Source organism: Ambystoma mexicanum, chromosome 3p, assembly GCF_040938575.1.
Source record: "Ambystoma mexicanum isolate Mex_15411 chromosome 3p, UKY_AmexF1_1, whole genome shotgun sequence".
NCBI lineage: Eukaryota > Metazoa > Chordata > Amphibia > Caudata > Ambystomatidae > Ambystoma > Ambystoma mexicanum.
This window is the reverse complement of record NC_090925.1, coordinates 106,492,529-106,510,942: the sequence shown is the minus strand read 5'-3', so window position 1 is coordinate 106,510,942 and position 18,414 is coordinate 106,492,529. Positions and strand designations below refer to the sequence as shown.

Below are 18,414 nucleotides of genomic sequence, written 5' to 3'. Positions count from 1 at the left end.
ACAGTGTTTGCAGGCTTGATGAAACCGCCTTTCGAGCCTATGGCCACGTCCGACATAAAATTCATTTCGTGGAAGTTGACATTTTTGATAGCTATCACATCAGCCAGACGTATCTCGGAACTGCAAGCGCTGGTCGTGGACCGGCCCTACCTAAGATTCTTTAAGGACAAGGTAGTCCTGGCAACTAACCCTATGTTCGTCCCGAAGGTTCCGACGGTATATCACAAACACTCATCCGTGGTTCTGCCTACTTTCTTCGCCACTCCATCATCGGCAGCAGAAAAAACTCTTCATACCCTGGACGTTAAGAGGGCTCTGAAATTCTACCTACATCGTACACAAGACATCAGGGCTACTCGGCAACTGTTCGTCGCATATGGTCCGTCGGCGAGAGGAAAAGCAATCTCTAAACAGGGATTGGCTAGATGGGTCTCGTCGACGATTGCTTTTTGTCACTCTAAGGCCGGAAGGCCACTGCAAGGACATCCTAGAGCTCATTCTACAAGATCGATGTCCTCCTCAACAGCGTTATGGGCTGGAATTCCGCTGACAGACATATGCCAAGCTGCGGCATGGTCAGTGCCCCACACGTTTACCCGCCACTACTGCCTTGCCAGGCAGCATGCAGACGAGGTGCAGATGGGAAGAGCTGTCCTGCGCCATCTGTTTCAGTAAGGTAAGCTCCACGCTGTGGAGAGTCGGGTTTCTACCTTTTGATGACAGTATACTTTAGGTGGATAAGGTTATATGAGTTCACTTATTCCTGCTGTACATATGCATTGTGTACTAGGGTGAGGATATATATATATTGTTACATTACATTCTCACCGCCGTCTCAAGTGTTACTGCTATACAATCTATTCTAAGCATGTGAATCCATGAAAGATCCAATGCTGGAGAAGGGAATAGTTTCTTACCTGTAACTCCATTTCTCCAGCATTGGTATCTTTCATGGATTCACATGCGCCCGCCAACCTCCCCGAATGTAATGTATGTGATGAATTTAACCCTTCCTACTTTGGAGGGGCCGAAATCTGAAGGGGAGCCGCGGGGGCGGGCCTCTTATACTAGCACGGCCTGCAGAGCAGGCGTAGGCGGGTCCTAGAAGGACGTGGATAGGACACAAAAGTGTCGAAAGTTTTCCTTTGGAAAAGGCTATATATGTGTACCGAGGGGTCCGGTCTGACGACGGGGAATATTCTAAGCATGTGAATCCATGAAAGATACCAATGCTGCAGAAATGGAGTTACAGGTAAGAAACTATTCCCTTCTGATGCTTGTATCTGCTTAGATTCACATGCGACCCACCCTTCCTCCCCTCTGAGAGAAGGCGCATGGATGCTTGTAGTCCTATCTATCTATCTATCTATCTATCTATCTATCTATCTATCTATCTATCTATCTATCTATCTATCTATCTGTTTGGATGATCTGTACTCACGCTACTCCTCATGCTACCTCATGTCAGAAAAAATACAATCTGAGGTTCCTAGACGCGTGAGGGATCATGGGTACATTGTACGTCACACTAGGGATAGTATTACTGGCACGCCCTGTGTCGACACCCATTTTCGAGTTTCGAAAAACAAACTGTAATACTCCACAGCTTCCACTAGATGTCGGCCTATGCACAGCATGTGAATCTAAGCAGATACAAGCATCAGAAATATGATTACTGTGAGTAATGTATCCCATATCTCAATAGCCTGATTTTGAAGGTTGTGAGGGACGGCTATGTCCATTCCAATCCTGAATAAAGGGTCCTCTGTAATCAATGTCTGCAGTGGTGCTCTGGGTAGACCATCGAGAGCGGTTATTCGGCATATTGGACAGCAGGCACAGACCTGTTTGTTTTTGACATATACTCCAGGCCACTAGAACCGATTTAGCAGAGTCTTTTTTGTTTTCTGCAGCCCAAGAGTCTCCCTGTCAGGTTGGAATGTGCCACTTCCAATACAACTTTCTGGAATTGCTTCGGCAGCAGCAGTTGCTGCCTTCCTACTTTTGGATTCATATTTACTCTGTACAAGACTCCATTTACTGCGGAGTCTTCAAATTGCATCTGCCAACTTCTGATGCAACGTTGTTCTGAGCTTGCAGTAAAAGCAGATCCATCCTTTGTTCTACCCCAAATTTGACAGAAGCAGGTCCTAGTAATCCTCAGTATTTCCTTGTGTGTTCTGCCATGTCGCCAAATCCTGCCTCTACTCTTCCAGTGGTTTCCAGCATCTCCACCTACTCAATCCCCAGGACCTGGATCCTCTCATATATCATTTTTGCTATGGCTTGTCCAAGTCTCCTAATATAAGAGGTGTTCCCCAGGTTCACCATGTGACCTTTACTTCTCCACGGTAATTTGCCATCATGCTCCAACACCAAGGGAATACTTATGGACCACCCTGGCTTTGGGACTACTCGTCCATAGTTCTTCTGTTATCTTCAGTACTTTGGCTCCTTGCTCTGACGTCTGGTGGATTGGTGAATTCTTCACACCCCGCTGGCCCAGTGGGGTTACTCTCATGGCGACTTGGGCCGCATTCGTTAGTCTCACTGGATGGCAATGGGTGTCCTCTGTAACAGTCTATAGGATCCCACGTGTCAGATTGCTCAAATAATACCCAGACTGCCAGAGATGATTCCATTTTCTTTTTACATTTTTTTTTAATTCAGCAGGGTTTTAGGGCTCTTTCCTCTAAGAGCAGCGTTTCAATCCCTATTTCGCGGGATAGTATATACAGAATGTTGTCCCATACTGTTTAATATCTAGTTTAAATGGTTGGGATCACCTAAAAGCATATGCCTTCTCTATTTAGACTCCCTCGTGGCATCCTTTCTCTCCCTACCTACCAATTTGTTAGTTGACTGAAGGGTCAGAAATGCGAGGCGGATAAGTAGATACTTTTCTCACAAGTAGCCATTTTATTAAATACCACGGGTGAGAAAAATGCCTCACTTTCACTAACCAAACGAGAATTTCCATGCCAGTCAAGCTAAGACTAATGGAAACCAATCTAATATCAAAAGGTATCTCTCCCTCATATTTATACATCCAACAGAATCATACAGTTTTCATATGGCCGTTAAAACTCAATAAAATAACATTAATATTCCAACATAAACTTTGTGAACATGTATCCTTAAACCTGGGTCAGATCCCCTTCACCAGGATTAATGCCGGATTTTCCAAATCAAATATCAAATCAAGAAATGTCTTTTCAATAGCCAAGTTCTGCTCCAAATGCAACACAAAATTCTGTTCACTCTATAAGTCTTTCACTTGGCACTTGGATTGTCTTATTGTTAGACAAGATTCATTACTCTTCAAAATGATTGAAGTTTCCACAAGCTCTTGCTTAATAAACCAAAAAAGACTTTGTCTTCACACTTCCAGTATAACTTCTCTCCTTTGAAGAACAATCGCTTTCACATTTCTTCTTCATAAAAATAATAGTTTTGCCATGATGGTTTTACCACAGTTCATCATAACAGATCAGTGGACTTTGCCACTTTCCTTCCACCACAACCTTCCACCACACAGCAGTACTTGAGAAGTTATTTCAGAGCTAGAGAGATCCGATCCCAGGGCTTGAAGTCTCAGTCTTGTTCTGGATTAGTTGTGAAGGGCGGAGAGTGGATGCAGGTACATTTAGAAAGAGGCTGTTACAGTAGTCCAGCCTGGAGAGAACCAGAGCTTGGGAGACGGTGAGCTTCTGGGGTAAGGAGAGGAAAGGCAGAGTACCTCTGAGGAGGTTCAGTAGGAAGTTTGACTTTTTATAGACGTCAGAGATGTGGGAGGAGAAGGAAAGTGTGGATGACCCTGAGGTTCTTAGCCTTAGCCTCGCAGGTAGGGGTAGGAGGAGGGCCGAGGAAGGCCAGGCAGAGAGTGAGGCGAAAGGATGGTGAAGGTGTACCGATGAGGAAGATCTCCGGCTTGTTGGCATTTAGACCATGATCGTTGGCAGGACACCAATCTTGAATGGCAGTTAGGCAATCAGAGATGAGGTAAGGAGAAGAGGTGGCTGAGGGAAGCCTGAAAGTGAGTTGTGTCATCAGCATAGACTGGAAATTTGAACAGAAAATGGCAATGCAGTGGGCGAGAGTTGCCGGGTATTGGTTGAAAAGCCAGGGCGAAAGGCTAGACCCCTGGGGAACACCACAGGTAGAGAGGGAGATAGAGGATAGGAAAAACCCAAGTTGGACCTGGGAGGGTCGATCAGTGAGGAAAGAGGTCAGCCAGGCCAGAGCCTGATCAATGATTTCCAGGTGATACCAAGAAGATGAATACTGCGGAAGTGACCCTATTCCAAAGACTGTGCAGATTGCTTTGCGCCGCTCTTTACAGCTTTCATCAATGCGTCTTTTAAAACAGGGATTATCCCTGCTAGCCTCAAAGAGGCTCGAGTCCGCCCCCTCCTAAAAAAAAAAAACACCCTCGACCCCCTACAACCCAACAACTACAGACCAATAACCACAGTGCCATTCCTCCTGAAATTACTGGACAAAGCCGCGCATTGCCAAATCCAGCACTTTCTGGAAACCCACTCCATCCTTGGAACGAGGCAATCAGGCTTCCGGAAAGGACACGGCACAGAAACAGCCCTAGTGGACCTAAAGAATCAGATCACCCAAATCATGGACAAGGGCAAGCCAGCTCTCCGACTCCTTCTAGATCTCTCAGCCGCTTTTGATCTAGTTGACCACAAGACCCTCACCTCACACCTCACACACTCTGCCAACTTTTCTAAAGAATCAGCTCTATGGATCACCTCCTTCCTAGAGGGAAGAGCCATGAAAGTCTTCTCGGACATCGCCAACGCCACTCCCACGACAATCCACTGCGGGGTCCCTCAAGGTTCCTGCACTGCACCCACACTTTTACAACTTGTTCACTAAACCTCTTTTTGACAAACTTGACTCCTACGGCATCACATACACGAACTACGCGGACGACACACAAGTACTTCTACCCCTCACAGGTACATACCACGACGACGCAAAGGCACTCCACTCCATCTACGCCATCATCCAGGCCTGGATGGCAGTAAATGGCTTCTGCCTAAATGGAGACAAGACGGAAATCATATTAGGTCAACAGAGCACCCTAGACAAACTGGACATACTGTACGCTAACTTCTCCATTGACAACTCCATCATCCCCGTCTCCACAGCGGTAAAGACACTGGGAGTATACATAGACTCCTCTCTATCTATGAATAGACAAGTCAGCGCAATCACCTCCTCATCTGCGCATACCACTAAACTCATAAACGCCATCAAGCCTTACCTCTCCAAACCCAACTGCCTCTCCATAGCCAGAGCAACCATTGGAGCCAAACTGGACTATTGCAATGCCCTCCTAGCGGGCACATCAGCAAAAAACCTAAACAAACTCCAAGTCACACAGAACAATGCTCTCCGGACCGCTCTCTGCATCCCAAGAAGAGAGCATATCTCCCATGCCAGACATGCAGCCCAATGGCTCCCGGTTAAATAAAGGATCACACTCAAAATCCTCACCCTCACCCACAAATGCCTCTCTCTCTCCGCCCCGTCCTATCTATCAGAGACCATCTCCAAACCCTCCTCCGCCCGTCCCACCAGAACGCAATACACCAACCTACTCTGCATCCCACGCATCAAAAAAGCCAAAGCCGGTGGCCTAAGCTTTCCCTACATTGCCGCCAAGACCTGGAACGCTCTTCCTGCAGACATTAGAGCAGAAAACCTGCTCCCGAATTTTCGTAGGAAACTGAAGACCTTTTTCTTTGCACAATAATGTGACCCCTGCGAATCCATGTAAATATACTGCATTGCCTTTTGTGCTAATACCACATTTTCCACTGTAAATAATGTATTCTTTGTTAATATTGTATTATTTGTATTGTATTATGTGTAACTAAGATATGACTGTAACAAGTGCCACGATGCCCCCGGGCTGACGTGCGCTCTACAAATCTGAATAAATAAATAAATAAATTCCCTGGGTGGCCTTCTTCCAGGTGATCACCCGGCTAATGCCACCCTCAGGGTAAGTAGCAACTTCCTTCCTCTGGCCACCTGGGAGGAGACTGTAGGCTGGGATTATGTGAGGACTCTGCAGGATTCATCAGTTTGCTTTGCAAACACGCTGCCTGATTTGGGCTTCTTCATGTCACGTCCACATACTTCTCTTCCTTTTTCTGATGTTCCCCTCTCACCACTCGCCTACTCCCAAATGCACCCACCTTCACTTCTTCCACCTCTGTCCCTGTGATGTCATACACTATTTCTACGCCTTGCCTCCACCCTTTGATATTACTACTCCCAATGCCACACTACTCCTTCCGACACTACTATTTCTTGTGAAGCAAGGCATAAATTAGTTTTCAAAAATTGATTAGCAGAGTTTGCTAGTTAAAATATTTTTGATTAGCAAACAGGCCCATTTGATTAGCAATTTTGTACTAATATTGTTAATGTCACCAGAGGTTATTTGTACCAAAGACATGAAATGAGCAACAATACAGCAGTTTTGCTTACTGCTGAAATAATACATTAGTGAGAGGAGTCAGGCCTTACAAATTCTTTAAACTTCAGCTAGACCTGCAGGTCGGGTAACTTAGTTTACATATTAAACCTAAGAGAAATTAATTCGACCCATAGCAACAGAGGACAACAAATTTAAAATGAGATTTCTGTAAAATGGTGCATGTCACTACAAACGTGCTTCATCTTTGGCACACAGTTGCCCCTCAAAGGCCAGCCACGCACAGTGAGCATTTTATTTGCCATTTACTGCAAAGTACATTTTAAATAAATGTTTCAAACATCTCTTGTAAATGCTACTCGCCCTTCATAAAATCTACTTGACTGTGCGAAAAGACTTCGAGCCATTGATGAGTGTCTCTAAAATGTTAAAGGTTAGTTGCATGAATGGACACAAATAAATAGATATGATAAAAAGGCTATGAAAACAGTTTGGCCAGCTGTCTCCTTGAGGTGGTAATGCAATCTAAAAACAAAGCGAGCTCTAGAGGCTAACTACAATGTTTGGTATTGCAGTAGATGGAACTATTGATCATTACTTTGCATAAGCATTTAGTTCGCTTTGTTTTTATTATGTAAGAGGAAAGAAAGACTAAGCAGAGTGGATTGCGTAGCAGGTAGAGAACTGGCCAAACTAGGTGGAATATTGTAGTTTGTGGTCATCTCACTTTCAGGGTACCTGGTATAAAGCAACAGGGTGATAATGTAGAATGTCAAGGGTTTGGTCATGGGTTTAGCACCAGTTGCAAGATGTATGCAACCTGCAGGTTACAGAACTAGATTTTACAGAACTAGATTTGCCATCAAAAGCGTTTGATCATGCACATGTTTTTCAAAAGTTCACTAGTCAACATGATGCACCAACAAAATTAAAAATATAGTTGACACTATGAAATTCGGATGCGCTAACTTAAACTTTACTGCAAAGCATGAGGATGATGCAGTGTTTTACAGTATCAATACTGTAATTATGCATCATGTAACAACTTTCATTTTATGATTGTCTTTTTAACAGAGCTAAAGTTAACATATACTGCTCTTTGCCAGACAGCATATCGAAAGCTTAATAAAAGTATCATCCCCATTACGGTGTCCAGTCAAATGTTCGAATGCATTTGATCGAATGACAAAATGCTCGAGTCAATTTGACCGAAAACAAAAAGGTCGAATTTTTTTTAAAAAAGTAGAAAAGTAGATTTTTTTTTGCTCTAGTATAGGTAAAAAAAAAGGCGTTTTAACACCAAAAACAGGGGTTTAAAAAAAATAATAATAATTTCGACCCTTTGTTTCGGTCAAATTGACTGGAGCATATTGTCATTCGATCAAATGCATTCGAGCATTTGACCTATAACCCCCGATTGCAATTTTTAAAAATTGAGTGTAGGATATGATTACTGGTTCACTTTCCCTCCATTAGAACTTGAAGTGAACAGAGAAAAGAGGGCGAAGAGAGCACCGAGGGCAAGAGGAATGCAGGGCGAGCTGTGCTTTCATTGAGAAGGGCAACTTAAATAGCTAACTTTGCTACACAAGTGTTAATTTGATTAGCAAACCTGCAGAATTGCATAGTAAATTGCTATGCGACACTGCTTATTTTATGCCTTGTGAAGCATTGCTATTCCTTCCCATCTTCTCCCACATTCACACTACACGTTCACAATCACTTCCCCAATAATCTCACTCTCTATTCTCACATGCACACTCACAACACAGTTCCACTTGCACTGATCAACCAATACCTTACCTGCTCTGCAATTCGCCTCCACACTCTTGCCCACTGTCCTTCCTTCCGGTCATTTGGTCTGCCACCTCCTCATCTGACCTCACTTCCTTTTTCCTGTGGTCTCTTTTTATACCCTCCCTCGCCTCTGGTTGGTAATCTGGCCGTGACATTCCCACATAGGAGGTGTTGCATACAACAAAGGTTTCATATGGTGTTAAGCCATGCCTCCTTTCTCCATGCTAAGCCGCGTGGAACAGCAATGTCCATGACCATGTTAGGGGGCCTCGTCTGGCCTCCACCAATTTAAGTATAGTCGTTCTGGTTGTTTGAAAACGTTTATTTTGCTCCTAGGGAGTTTTCAGCTTTGGTACTAGGAAGTGGAGTGCGGCATGCCATGGTCTGTATAGACTCCACTGTGGCTTCTATTCCCTCTCTTGCTTTTCCGGTTTAGTTGGAACCCTCAACTGCCGCCGTACCCTCTATGGGGTAGGACTTGTCTGGATTCCTCCCTGGTAGGCCTCCACCTCAGACTGAGAAGGGTCACTATACCCTCTTGACAAGGTCAGGTTACTGACCTGCACATGGCTCTTGTGTAGCTGTCCCCGCTATGGCTGCCTCAACCCTGCCACTCTAGTAATCGCCTCTCCTTCCAACTCGACGTGCAGCCTTCGACTTCACCAGTATCCGTTCCTTCTCCACATTGCCATGGAAGAAAAGGGACTCTCTCCTCTTATGCCAGCATCAGTGCCCCCTTGATGAACAGGCGAACTACGTGCGCTCTTTTATAAAAGGGAAGCCTTTTACAACTGGCAACATGCTTATATTGGTGTTAATGGACTCATTTACAGGTGGGCTGGGTGCCTGCGAACAAAGCAGTTAGCAAAATAATACAATGCACGCTCTTTAATATCTACCAAGAACTACTCTTTTTGTAGCCCTATGCCTACTGGACTATTGGTTCTTGCCCATCTAAAGTGGACCTGGGGGGAATACATTGTGCATCCCTCTGCGTTCTGTACACAAAGCACCAGCATGCACAAGGGCGGTGGGGGCAGGAAAAATATGCATTACTGCAAAATGTTTGTCTCCCTTTGAGAGAAAACAATGAGTTGCCCATACTGGGTAACTCCTTGCTATGTTAACATTTAGGACTACAATCCTGCCATATTAAATTTCTGTCATTATCTGAGGAGATTCTATTTCAATCATAGATCTTAAAATTAGTGAATTAACCAAGAATCTATCAATTTGTCTTTTGCAGGCACCTGTTACATTCCGTGATGTTGCTGCTTATTTCTCGGAGGAAGAGTGGAAGCTTTTACGCAACTGGCAGAAGGAGCTTTATAAAAATGCCATGAAGGCCATTCACCAAGCCATGATTTCGCTCGGTAAGTCTCTACGGTCTGCTTTATTGCCACATGTTTATGAAACTTTGTTATTCTATCAGTGGGTTTTTGTGGTGACCTAAGCCCTAGGCTGGATGAGTTGTGTGTGTGTGTGTGTGCGTGTGTCTGTCTGTCTGTCTGTCTGTCTGTCTGTCTGTCTATGAGTGCAGTGGTGCTTGGAATGTGATGAGGGGTCTGGAACATGGGTGTCACCCAGGTTCCAGGAATGTCAGTTGGGTACACAGAGATAAAGAGCTTAAGATGAAAGATGCTTTTAACCTACTCTCCTTACTTACCTTACACTCTGTACTTGAAACAAGAAAGCAAGCTTTCCTTTTGTACGTACCTGTCTCTAGACTGGTTCCTGCTTGCTGACTGATTCTTCTTGCCACCCCAGATACTACAGTTTTATTCTTTGTGATGTTTTAACTGGAAGCAGTGCCCTCCTGTAGGTACTTGGTTGAATCAAAGGATGCTAATTTAGTGTCTATACAAGTGCTGCTTAAGGGCACTTTAGCCCAAAGACTTCCGCATTGTAACCTTCCCCCCACATCTCTGTGGATACCTCCGACCTGTTAAATCCTTGGCCATTCTGCAGAGCCAAGCAGCCAATGATAATGGTGTTTTTTTGTGCACTCATTTTCTTATGAGGTCATGGGTGACACATATCCATGATTCTCACTTCCCTGAAGCACTGTAGAGGTGCTTCACGTGAACATTTATTTTTTCAAGACCGACTTTGTAAATAAGGTCAACTGAATATGGCCTTCCTCATTCTTTGTACCCGCTTCCATAATTGTTTTTTGTTTTTAAACCCTCTCCCCTTGGTGCAAATTTTTTAAAAAAATATTTTTTAGGTCAACATTATTTCAGTTGACTTTATTGTTAAAGGTGTTTTTCAAATACTGTATTCACGTTACAGCTATCATGAGTAGATAACAGTATGTGTACAGAGTAGCGCTGAGTTGAAATGTGAAATAGGGCAATACTGAGTGCATAGTGTTTGCGACTGCTAGGACTGTCTCAAGCGTTTGTCTGTTTGGGTGGCAAACCATTAGTCAAGGAAGTGGTTCATGTAGCCCCCCTTTCCATTTGTCTTGTGTGATATGATCTCTGTTGCATTGTGCGTGCTGGAAATGGAATTGCTTTTAGATGGTGCCATCAATGGAGTAAAGTAGAGACCTGTAACCGGGGAGTGTTCGGGCCTTGTCTAAATGCCATGGGGATTACCCTGCTCTGGTACTTAATAGAACAAATGCAAACGTGGCATAGGATCAACAGATGACAACGTAAGACAAAATGAAAAGTTCAAAACCTTTTACTAACTGCCTAAATTGGCTCGGTTTAACTCTTCTAGGGTGTACGGAATCCAACTAAAACCAACAATTATCTCTAAGATAAAGATGTCGGGAGGGAACCTCTGAGTGTTTAAAGGACCCAACTATGGGAATGCTGCAGTTTCTAGTGTTCCCTAATCTAGCATACAGTCTTAGTGATACAGCACACCTTTGCACTCCGATTCCAAGAGAGGGAGCAGTGAATGTGCTTGGGAGGAGAATTGCGGATTGTTGACAGGAGACCTACTGTTTAAACCTGGCGTCTTAAACAGTAGGAGTGATCTGGAAATAGTCTAAAGGCTGTAGATGAGTGTAAAGACTGGCGGGGGTTATCTGTGCTCCTGCTCTCTATATGGCAGAGTAGTAGCACCGAGCACCGCAGCCAAGATTCTCGAAGCGGTAGCAATGGACGAGCAATCAAGGCTTAAGCTCTCAGGAGGTGATGCAGGCTGGTGCCTAAGTACAATGTAGTCCCCAACCCCCCACAAAGGAATGTCCAAACACTATGTTAGTGATAACACAGTGATAACACAGTTCTTTATATATATAAATGTTCAGAACATATACATACACAATAAAACACTTTGTGCTCAGGCAATACTATAATCATAAATATATACAATATCCATGTGGTACCACAATTCACTCTTGACTCCTTTAAAATGTAGCAACTGCTGACGGTTGCAATGACATACAAGTCTAATAGCAATGTGAACCAGCACCAGACATCGGAGGGAAACAAGTGGTTAAACAATTGGCAGAATTGTCCCTACCAAAGACACAGCTCTGTGTGAGGATCCCCCACCTGGGCAACCTGTAAATAAAGTATATTGACAATCTCAGTCCATATATTGTTTAGCAGAGTCTTGTTCCCTTCTAAAAATGTTCTATCTACTACCCCAATGTACCTGGTTTAGCAGAGTTCTTCGACATGTCGTCGATGGATTCCTCTTGAGTGAACTCCCTTTAAGGCAGGAGCCGCAGGACGTCGAGATTCCTCGAAGAAAAGGTGAACAATGTCATCGAGACGGCAGCTTCGGCCTTCGCGGTGCTCGTTGGCGGTCGATTGTGGACGTCTTGCGAAGTGTGCAAGGCACCTCAATGACAAGAGTTTGTTGCCGCAAAGAGTACTGAACGAAGAACTTAGGCCAAGCAAGGGCGTTGGATCTTAAGCGATGACGTTGACGATGGGGACGCGACCTCGGCTGGCTTTCCGATCTTTGTCAGTGTTTTTTTGGACTTTGGGTGGCGGGAAACCCACCAGTGGCTTACCTTGGTTAGTTGGTGACCTCGAATTTCGAAGGGATTGTGTCCTCCGACGTATTCCTTATCTTTGATGTTACCCATCTTAGCTTGCTGGCCTCGGAAATTTTTTCAGTAGAGGGCGCTGCGCGTCGACGTCCTTCGAGTTAATGTCCCTCGACAGCCTCCGTCTCGGCGCTGACGTCACCGTGCGTATAAATAGACTTGTGCAGCGTCCGTTGCTCAGTTCTGTTTTTGCGTGCTTCGTGGGCCTCGGAAACGTGTTGCTCAGTTCTTTCTTCAGACTTATTCTTCGAAGATATCATCTTAATTCGATGGCTTCTTCATCCGAACCATCGACCCCTCGGTCCGGCTTCAAAAAGTGTTGTGACTGTGGGAAGAAAATGTCGTTGCCGGATCCTCACAGGATCTGTTTGTGGTGCCTGGGATCGGAGCATCACTGTTGGGAATGCGAGGACTGTATGTCCATGACGGCGAAAGCCTTGAAGGAGCGTAAGGAGAAACTAGAAAGAGGTAAGACTTCTAAATCTCTTACTCCCTCGAAAGGCTCCTCGTCGTCATAAGAAACATTCCCGTTCAAGATCTCATAGCGGTTCCCATCAGTCTTCGAGATTGAGACACTCGGGCGTCGTAGATCTCCCTCTTCTTCGTCTTCTTCTGTCTCTCCGGAAAGGGTCAACTGCCCCACGAAACACAGCTCTCCAGCTAAGTGGGAGGAATTCCGTAAGAAAATGCTTAGCGTCTTTGGGGAAAACGGCCTCGACCCCCTCGGAGACGTCTAAAGGTGATACCCCGGGTTAAAGACCCGAAAAATCAAAATGCTGCGAGTCGTTGCACCCGGCGAGAGAAACTACCCGAGAGCATCATGAACCCTCGAGTAAAGGCAGTAAAACCGCGTCATCGACGCCGTCGTCGAAGATTTCTTCGACTCATAAATCTGCATCATCGACGCCGTTGTCGAAGGGCCCTTCGATGCATAAATTGGTTGCGTCGACGGCGTCTTCGATGCCAGTGTCGACTCCGATAAAAGACAGATCTACAACTGTCGCTACATCTCAGACAGTAGAGGTGTCGAGAACCTCGACCATGACGTCGAGAATGCCATCGACTATTTCGACGACACCGAGTAGGATTCCGATCCTCTCGAGTACATCGAGGTCTCTTCAAACTTTTTCAACGCCCTTTTCGAGTTTGTCGAAGCCTGCGACTTCCACATCGTCAACCTCGACGTTTTCCCAACCAGTGACAACAAATTTGGCTCCTTCTGCTCTAGAAATGGGTCTGACTATTTTAGAGTCTTGTCCTCAATATATGAGGAACGTGAGGATTCCGACCAAGAGAGACCTTTTGGTTTACAAAGGACCTCTACACCCATACCAGAGGAATTTATCTCTGAAGAGAACAGGTTAAAGGACCTTCCATGAGGCAAGTGGTTGAGATACTTCTCCAGAATTAGAGTTTGCTAAACCAGACGCTGGGGAACATGCTGAGACCCCTTATAGGGTTCTGATGGCCAGAATAATCGAATTCATGAGGTGGTCTACACCTACACCCTCTTTTCAGCTGGATGACCTTACTGATATCTTAGATAAAGGTGCACAGGAGGACCCTGTTGTCCCCTTTCATTCTGCTCTGCAAAGAAAAATGTCTGCAAATTGGGAAACTCTGAAGTTATCCCTGCAGTTAACAAGAGACTGTCTGCTAAATACAGGGTATCTGCTACAGATCCGGAATATTTGAGCAAACATCCAACTCCAGAGAGTTTGGTTGTACAAGCAGCAACTTCATCAAACAGTAGATCTGCATACCCAACTATTCCACAGGACAGGGATGATAAAAGATTTGATGCTATGTAAAAAAAAGTCTTTTCAGCATGTAGCATGGCGCTTAAATCTATTAACGCCACTTGCACACTTGCAAGATTCAGCCATACACTTTGGGAGTGTGCTTCATCAGCGGCTGACTGTCCCCCAGAAGGAGAAGAAAGGGAAGCATTTTTAAACATCATCAAGGATGGAAAAGATGCAATGTGCGTGTCCCTTCAAACAGGTATTGATTCTGCTGACAGTATCAACAGGGCCATGGCGGCAAGTACCACAATCCACAGATTTGCGTGGTTGCGGAAGTCTGGTTTTGCTCCAGATGTACAAGCTAGACTTTTGAATATGCCCTTTGACGGCACTTCTTTGTTTGTTAAGAAGGCTGATGACAGCCTGGAGAGATTACAAACATCCAAGGCAGCAGCGAAATCTCTTGGGGCTGCAATCCGACAGACTCTGAATCTCCCCTCAGGAACCTCCTGGAGGGGTAGGTCCTTTTGCTTTTACTCCGCATTCGGAAAAGGCAGAGGACAGCCAGCTCGAAGGGGCCATAAACGATTCACCCGTGGTGGACGGGCAAAAGGTACAAAAGCTGCAGCAGCAGGTGCCACTTTACCCTCGGCATCTGCTTCAGCCGCTTCAAAACCCCTCTGAGGTCTCCCCTCACAAGACACCAGTAGGGGGCAGGTTAACTCAACATCTGGCAGAATGGCAGGCTATTACGTCAGATGCTTGGGCATTCGAGACAGTTGCCCAAGGTTACTGCCTGCCCTTCCTACACACCCCTCAGAGTCCTCCACCGGGGAACAACTCTTTGAAGTTTCCAGATCCGCTCCTTATGCAGGAGATTATAGACTTGCTAGAGAAGGGTGCCATAGAGGCTGTACCCGTAGCGGAGAGGAACAAGGGTTGGTATTCCCCCTACTTCCTAGTACCAAAGAAGGACGGAGGACCGAGACCCATCTTGGACTTGTGAGAATTGAACAAAATCCTCAGGAAAGACAAGTTCAAGATGGTAACTCTTTCTCAGATCCTCTAGGCCCTCCAGCTTCAGGACTGGTTGATATCTCTAGACCTTCAGGATGCTTATTTCCATGTGCCAATCCATCTCAAACACAGGAAATACCTGAGGTTCGCAATTGGCAACTCTCACTATCAATTCCGAGTTCTGCCATTTGGGCTGACCTCCGCCTGAGGGTCTTCACCAAGCTAATGTCGGTAATGGCGGCAAGTCTAAGGAGGGAAGGGATCCATGTCTACCCCTTCCTGGATGATTGGTTGATCAGAGCAGTATCTTCGGAACAAGTTCAGATTCAGCTAGATTATGTCTGCCACTTCCTTCACAAGCTGGGCTTCTCCCTCAGCTTAAAGAAGTCACAGATGATACCATCACAGAGACTCCAGTTCATTGGAGCAGTCCTGGACACTTCCCTGGGGAAAACCTCGCCACCATAGGTGAGGGCTCAAGATATTCTGCAGATGGTCAACAAGTTTCAAAATGCCCAACGTCTTTCAGCCTTCGACTTTTTGAGGTTGCTAGGCCTCATGGCATCCTGCATCTTCCTTGTGCCAGAGGCTCGCCTGAGAATGAGATCTCTCCAGTGGGCACTAAGAACCCAATGGTCGCAATTCTCAGGAAGAATGTCAGATCTCCTTCAAGTCCCGGACAGATTGGCTCGAGACCTTCAGTGGTGGGCCTGTCGGGAGAACATTTTGAAAGGAGAACAGTTTTGGCAACCTTGGCCAGAGATAACGGTAGTCACGGATGCCTCACTCACGGGGTGGGGAGCCCATGCCAACGACTTGACCATCAGCGGTCGTTGGTCTCCATCGGAGTCCAGACTAAATATCAACCTATTGGAGCTGAGAGCAATCAGACTAGCGCTGAAAGCTTTTCTGCCATCAGTACAGGGGAAAAATGTCATGATAATGATGGACAACACAGTGGCCATGCACTACCTCAACAAAAGAGGAGGCGTAGGGTCACTGCCACTGTGCAGAGAGGCAATGCAGCTCTGGTTTTGGTCAATTCAAGAAGGAATCTCTCTATCGGCAGTACACCTAGCCGGAGAGAAGAACTTGACGGTGGACGCTCTGAGCAGACAGAGCACAGTCTCCCACGAGTGGGAGCTAGCTCAGGAAGTCCTTCAAGAGATCTTCGCCCTTTGGGGAACCCCTCAAGTGGATCTGTTCGCCACCAGCATCAACAGAAAGTGTGATCAGTTCTGTTCAAGGGAATTTCTCCCGAGAGGAGCTCTAGGGGATGCGTTCGTAGTAGACTGGGAGTTTCCACTTCTGTACGCGTTTCCTCCAGTCCCTGTCATTCCTCAAATGATCAGGAGGTTGAGAAGATTCGAAAGCTATGATCCCAATTGCCCCGGATTGGGCCAGGAGAACGTGGTACCTGGACCTTCTAGACATGTCCATCTGCCCTCCAATTCGTCTTCCGCAAAGGGAGGATCTTTTCTCGCAGAAGGGAGGTCAGGTTCTCCATCCAGATATCAGAACCGTCAACCTTTTACGCTTGGTTTCTGAAAGGTTGAGATACAAGGATTGGGATCTCCCCGATGAGGTCATGAGGGTGTTGCTTTCAGCTATAAGGCCAGCAACAAAGACTTTATACCGCTGCTGGTGTAGAGAAAAGAATATCGAACCCTTTTCATGCAGTACACCAATGGTGTCATCTTTCTTACTCTACTTAGCAAATTCAGGTCTTCAAGTTGGTACGATCAATGGCTACCTCGCAGCGCTATCAATCTTTAAGCGCACTACAGAGGAGCCTTCATATTTCAAATTACCGCTGGTAGTCCAATTTCTGAAAGGGTTAACTATAATGTTTATCCCCCAAAGCCTTTCCAAGTTCCATTGTGGGACCTAAATCTAGTCCTACATTTTCTGATGGGTACACCTTTTGAACCACTCCATTCTTGTTCATTAAGATTTCTCACTCTTAAAACAGTCTTTCTAGTGGCTCTAACATCTGCCAGAAGAGTGAGCGAATTACAAGCTCTATCTTGCAAACCTCTGCATACAATCTTTCATAAAGACAAGGTTGTCTTACAGGTGAAGCCTAATTTTCTCCCAAAGGTGGTCTCTGAATTCCACATTACTCAGAAAATAACCTTACCTTCATTCTATCCTCCTCCCCACCCAAAGAAAGAGGAAGAGAGATTACATAGGCTGGATCCAAGGCGTGCCTTGAGTTTTTATATCCGCAGACTTGCCAGAATAAGACAAGCAGACCAACTGTTTGTAGGTTATACAGGACATAAGTTAGGAATGCCAATCACGAAACAGACCATTTCAAGATGGATTATTTTAACCATTCTAGAATGCTACAAATTGGCAGGGAAAGAACCCCCTCAACATCTTAGGGCTCATTCATCCAGGGGTATCGCAGCCTCTTCAGCCCTCCAGAGAGGGGTTCCGATTCGGGACATATTTGCGGCTGCCACATAGTCGTCCGCACATACTTTTACAAAATTTTACAGCCTGGATTCCTCCTCTAGCCAGGAGACAAGATTTGGCAAAGCTGTGTTACGTTCTGTACATTCTTAAAGGGAATATTACATTTTACTCCCACCTCCTCTTTCACACCACTGCAATGGGAGTCTATCAAAGATAAGGAATACGTCGGAGGACACAATCCCTTCGAAGAATAAGTTACTTCTTACCTCGTAACGTTCTTTCGATGGGATGTTCCTCCGACGTATTCCTTATCGCCACTCCCATCCATCCCTGCAGTAAAACTTCCCTTGTGGTTGCAGTTTACGCTCCTTCAAGGTCAATAACCAATTCATGCACAGCTAATTTCAAGCTTCAAAACAGAAATGAACAACGGATGCTGCGCGAGTCTATTTATACGCACGGTGACGTCGGCGCACAGACGGAGGCTGTCGAGGGACATCAACTCGAAGGACGTCAACGCGCAGCGCCCTCTACTGAAAACATTTCCGAGGCCAGCAAACTGGGATGGGTAACATCAAAGATAAGGAATACGTCGGAGGAACATCCCATCGAAAGAACGTTACAAGGTAAGAAGTAACTTGTTCTTCTCTGGGGGGACAAAGTGGTCGACGTGTTGAGCAAGGGAGTCCTTGATTTCAAAGTGTCTTAGGCAGTGGAATGTTGAGGCTCCGGTCGACGAGGTTACAGCGGTCCTCCGAACCTCGGTCAACGGTGATGGTCGTAGACGTTGACAGCCTCGACTTCCTGTTGCTTCACTTCAGATTCCTCGGCGGTCCACGTCTCCGATCGGCAGCCTTTCGAGGACTGACTTTCAGGGAGCCTTGATGAAGCTAAGCTGGTGCACGAGGGTCCCTTGTAGCTCGGGAAGAGGTCTCCTAGCCAGGTCCTCTCTT

General features: G+C 45.7%; 1 protein-coding gene across 2 annotated transcripts in view; it reads left to right on the top strand.

Moving 5' to 3' along the window:
* LOC138580131 (zinc finger protein 300-like) overlaps positions 1 to 18,414 on the top strand; it is a 558,246-nt gene that overhangs the window by 129,048 nt on the left and 410,784 nt on the right. For both annotated transcript variants that reach the window (XM_069650435.1, XM_069650434.1), the window contains exon 2: positions 9,510 to 9,636. In XM_069650435.1, coding sequence (XP_069506536.1) covers positions 9,510 to 9,636 — 127 coding nt within the window. The remainder of the gene's footprint in view (positions 1 to 9,509; positions 9,637 to 18,414) is intronic.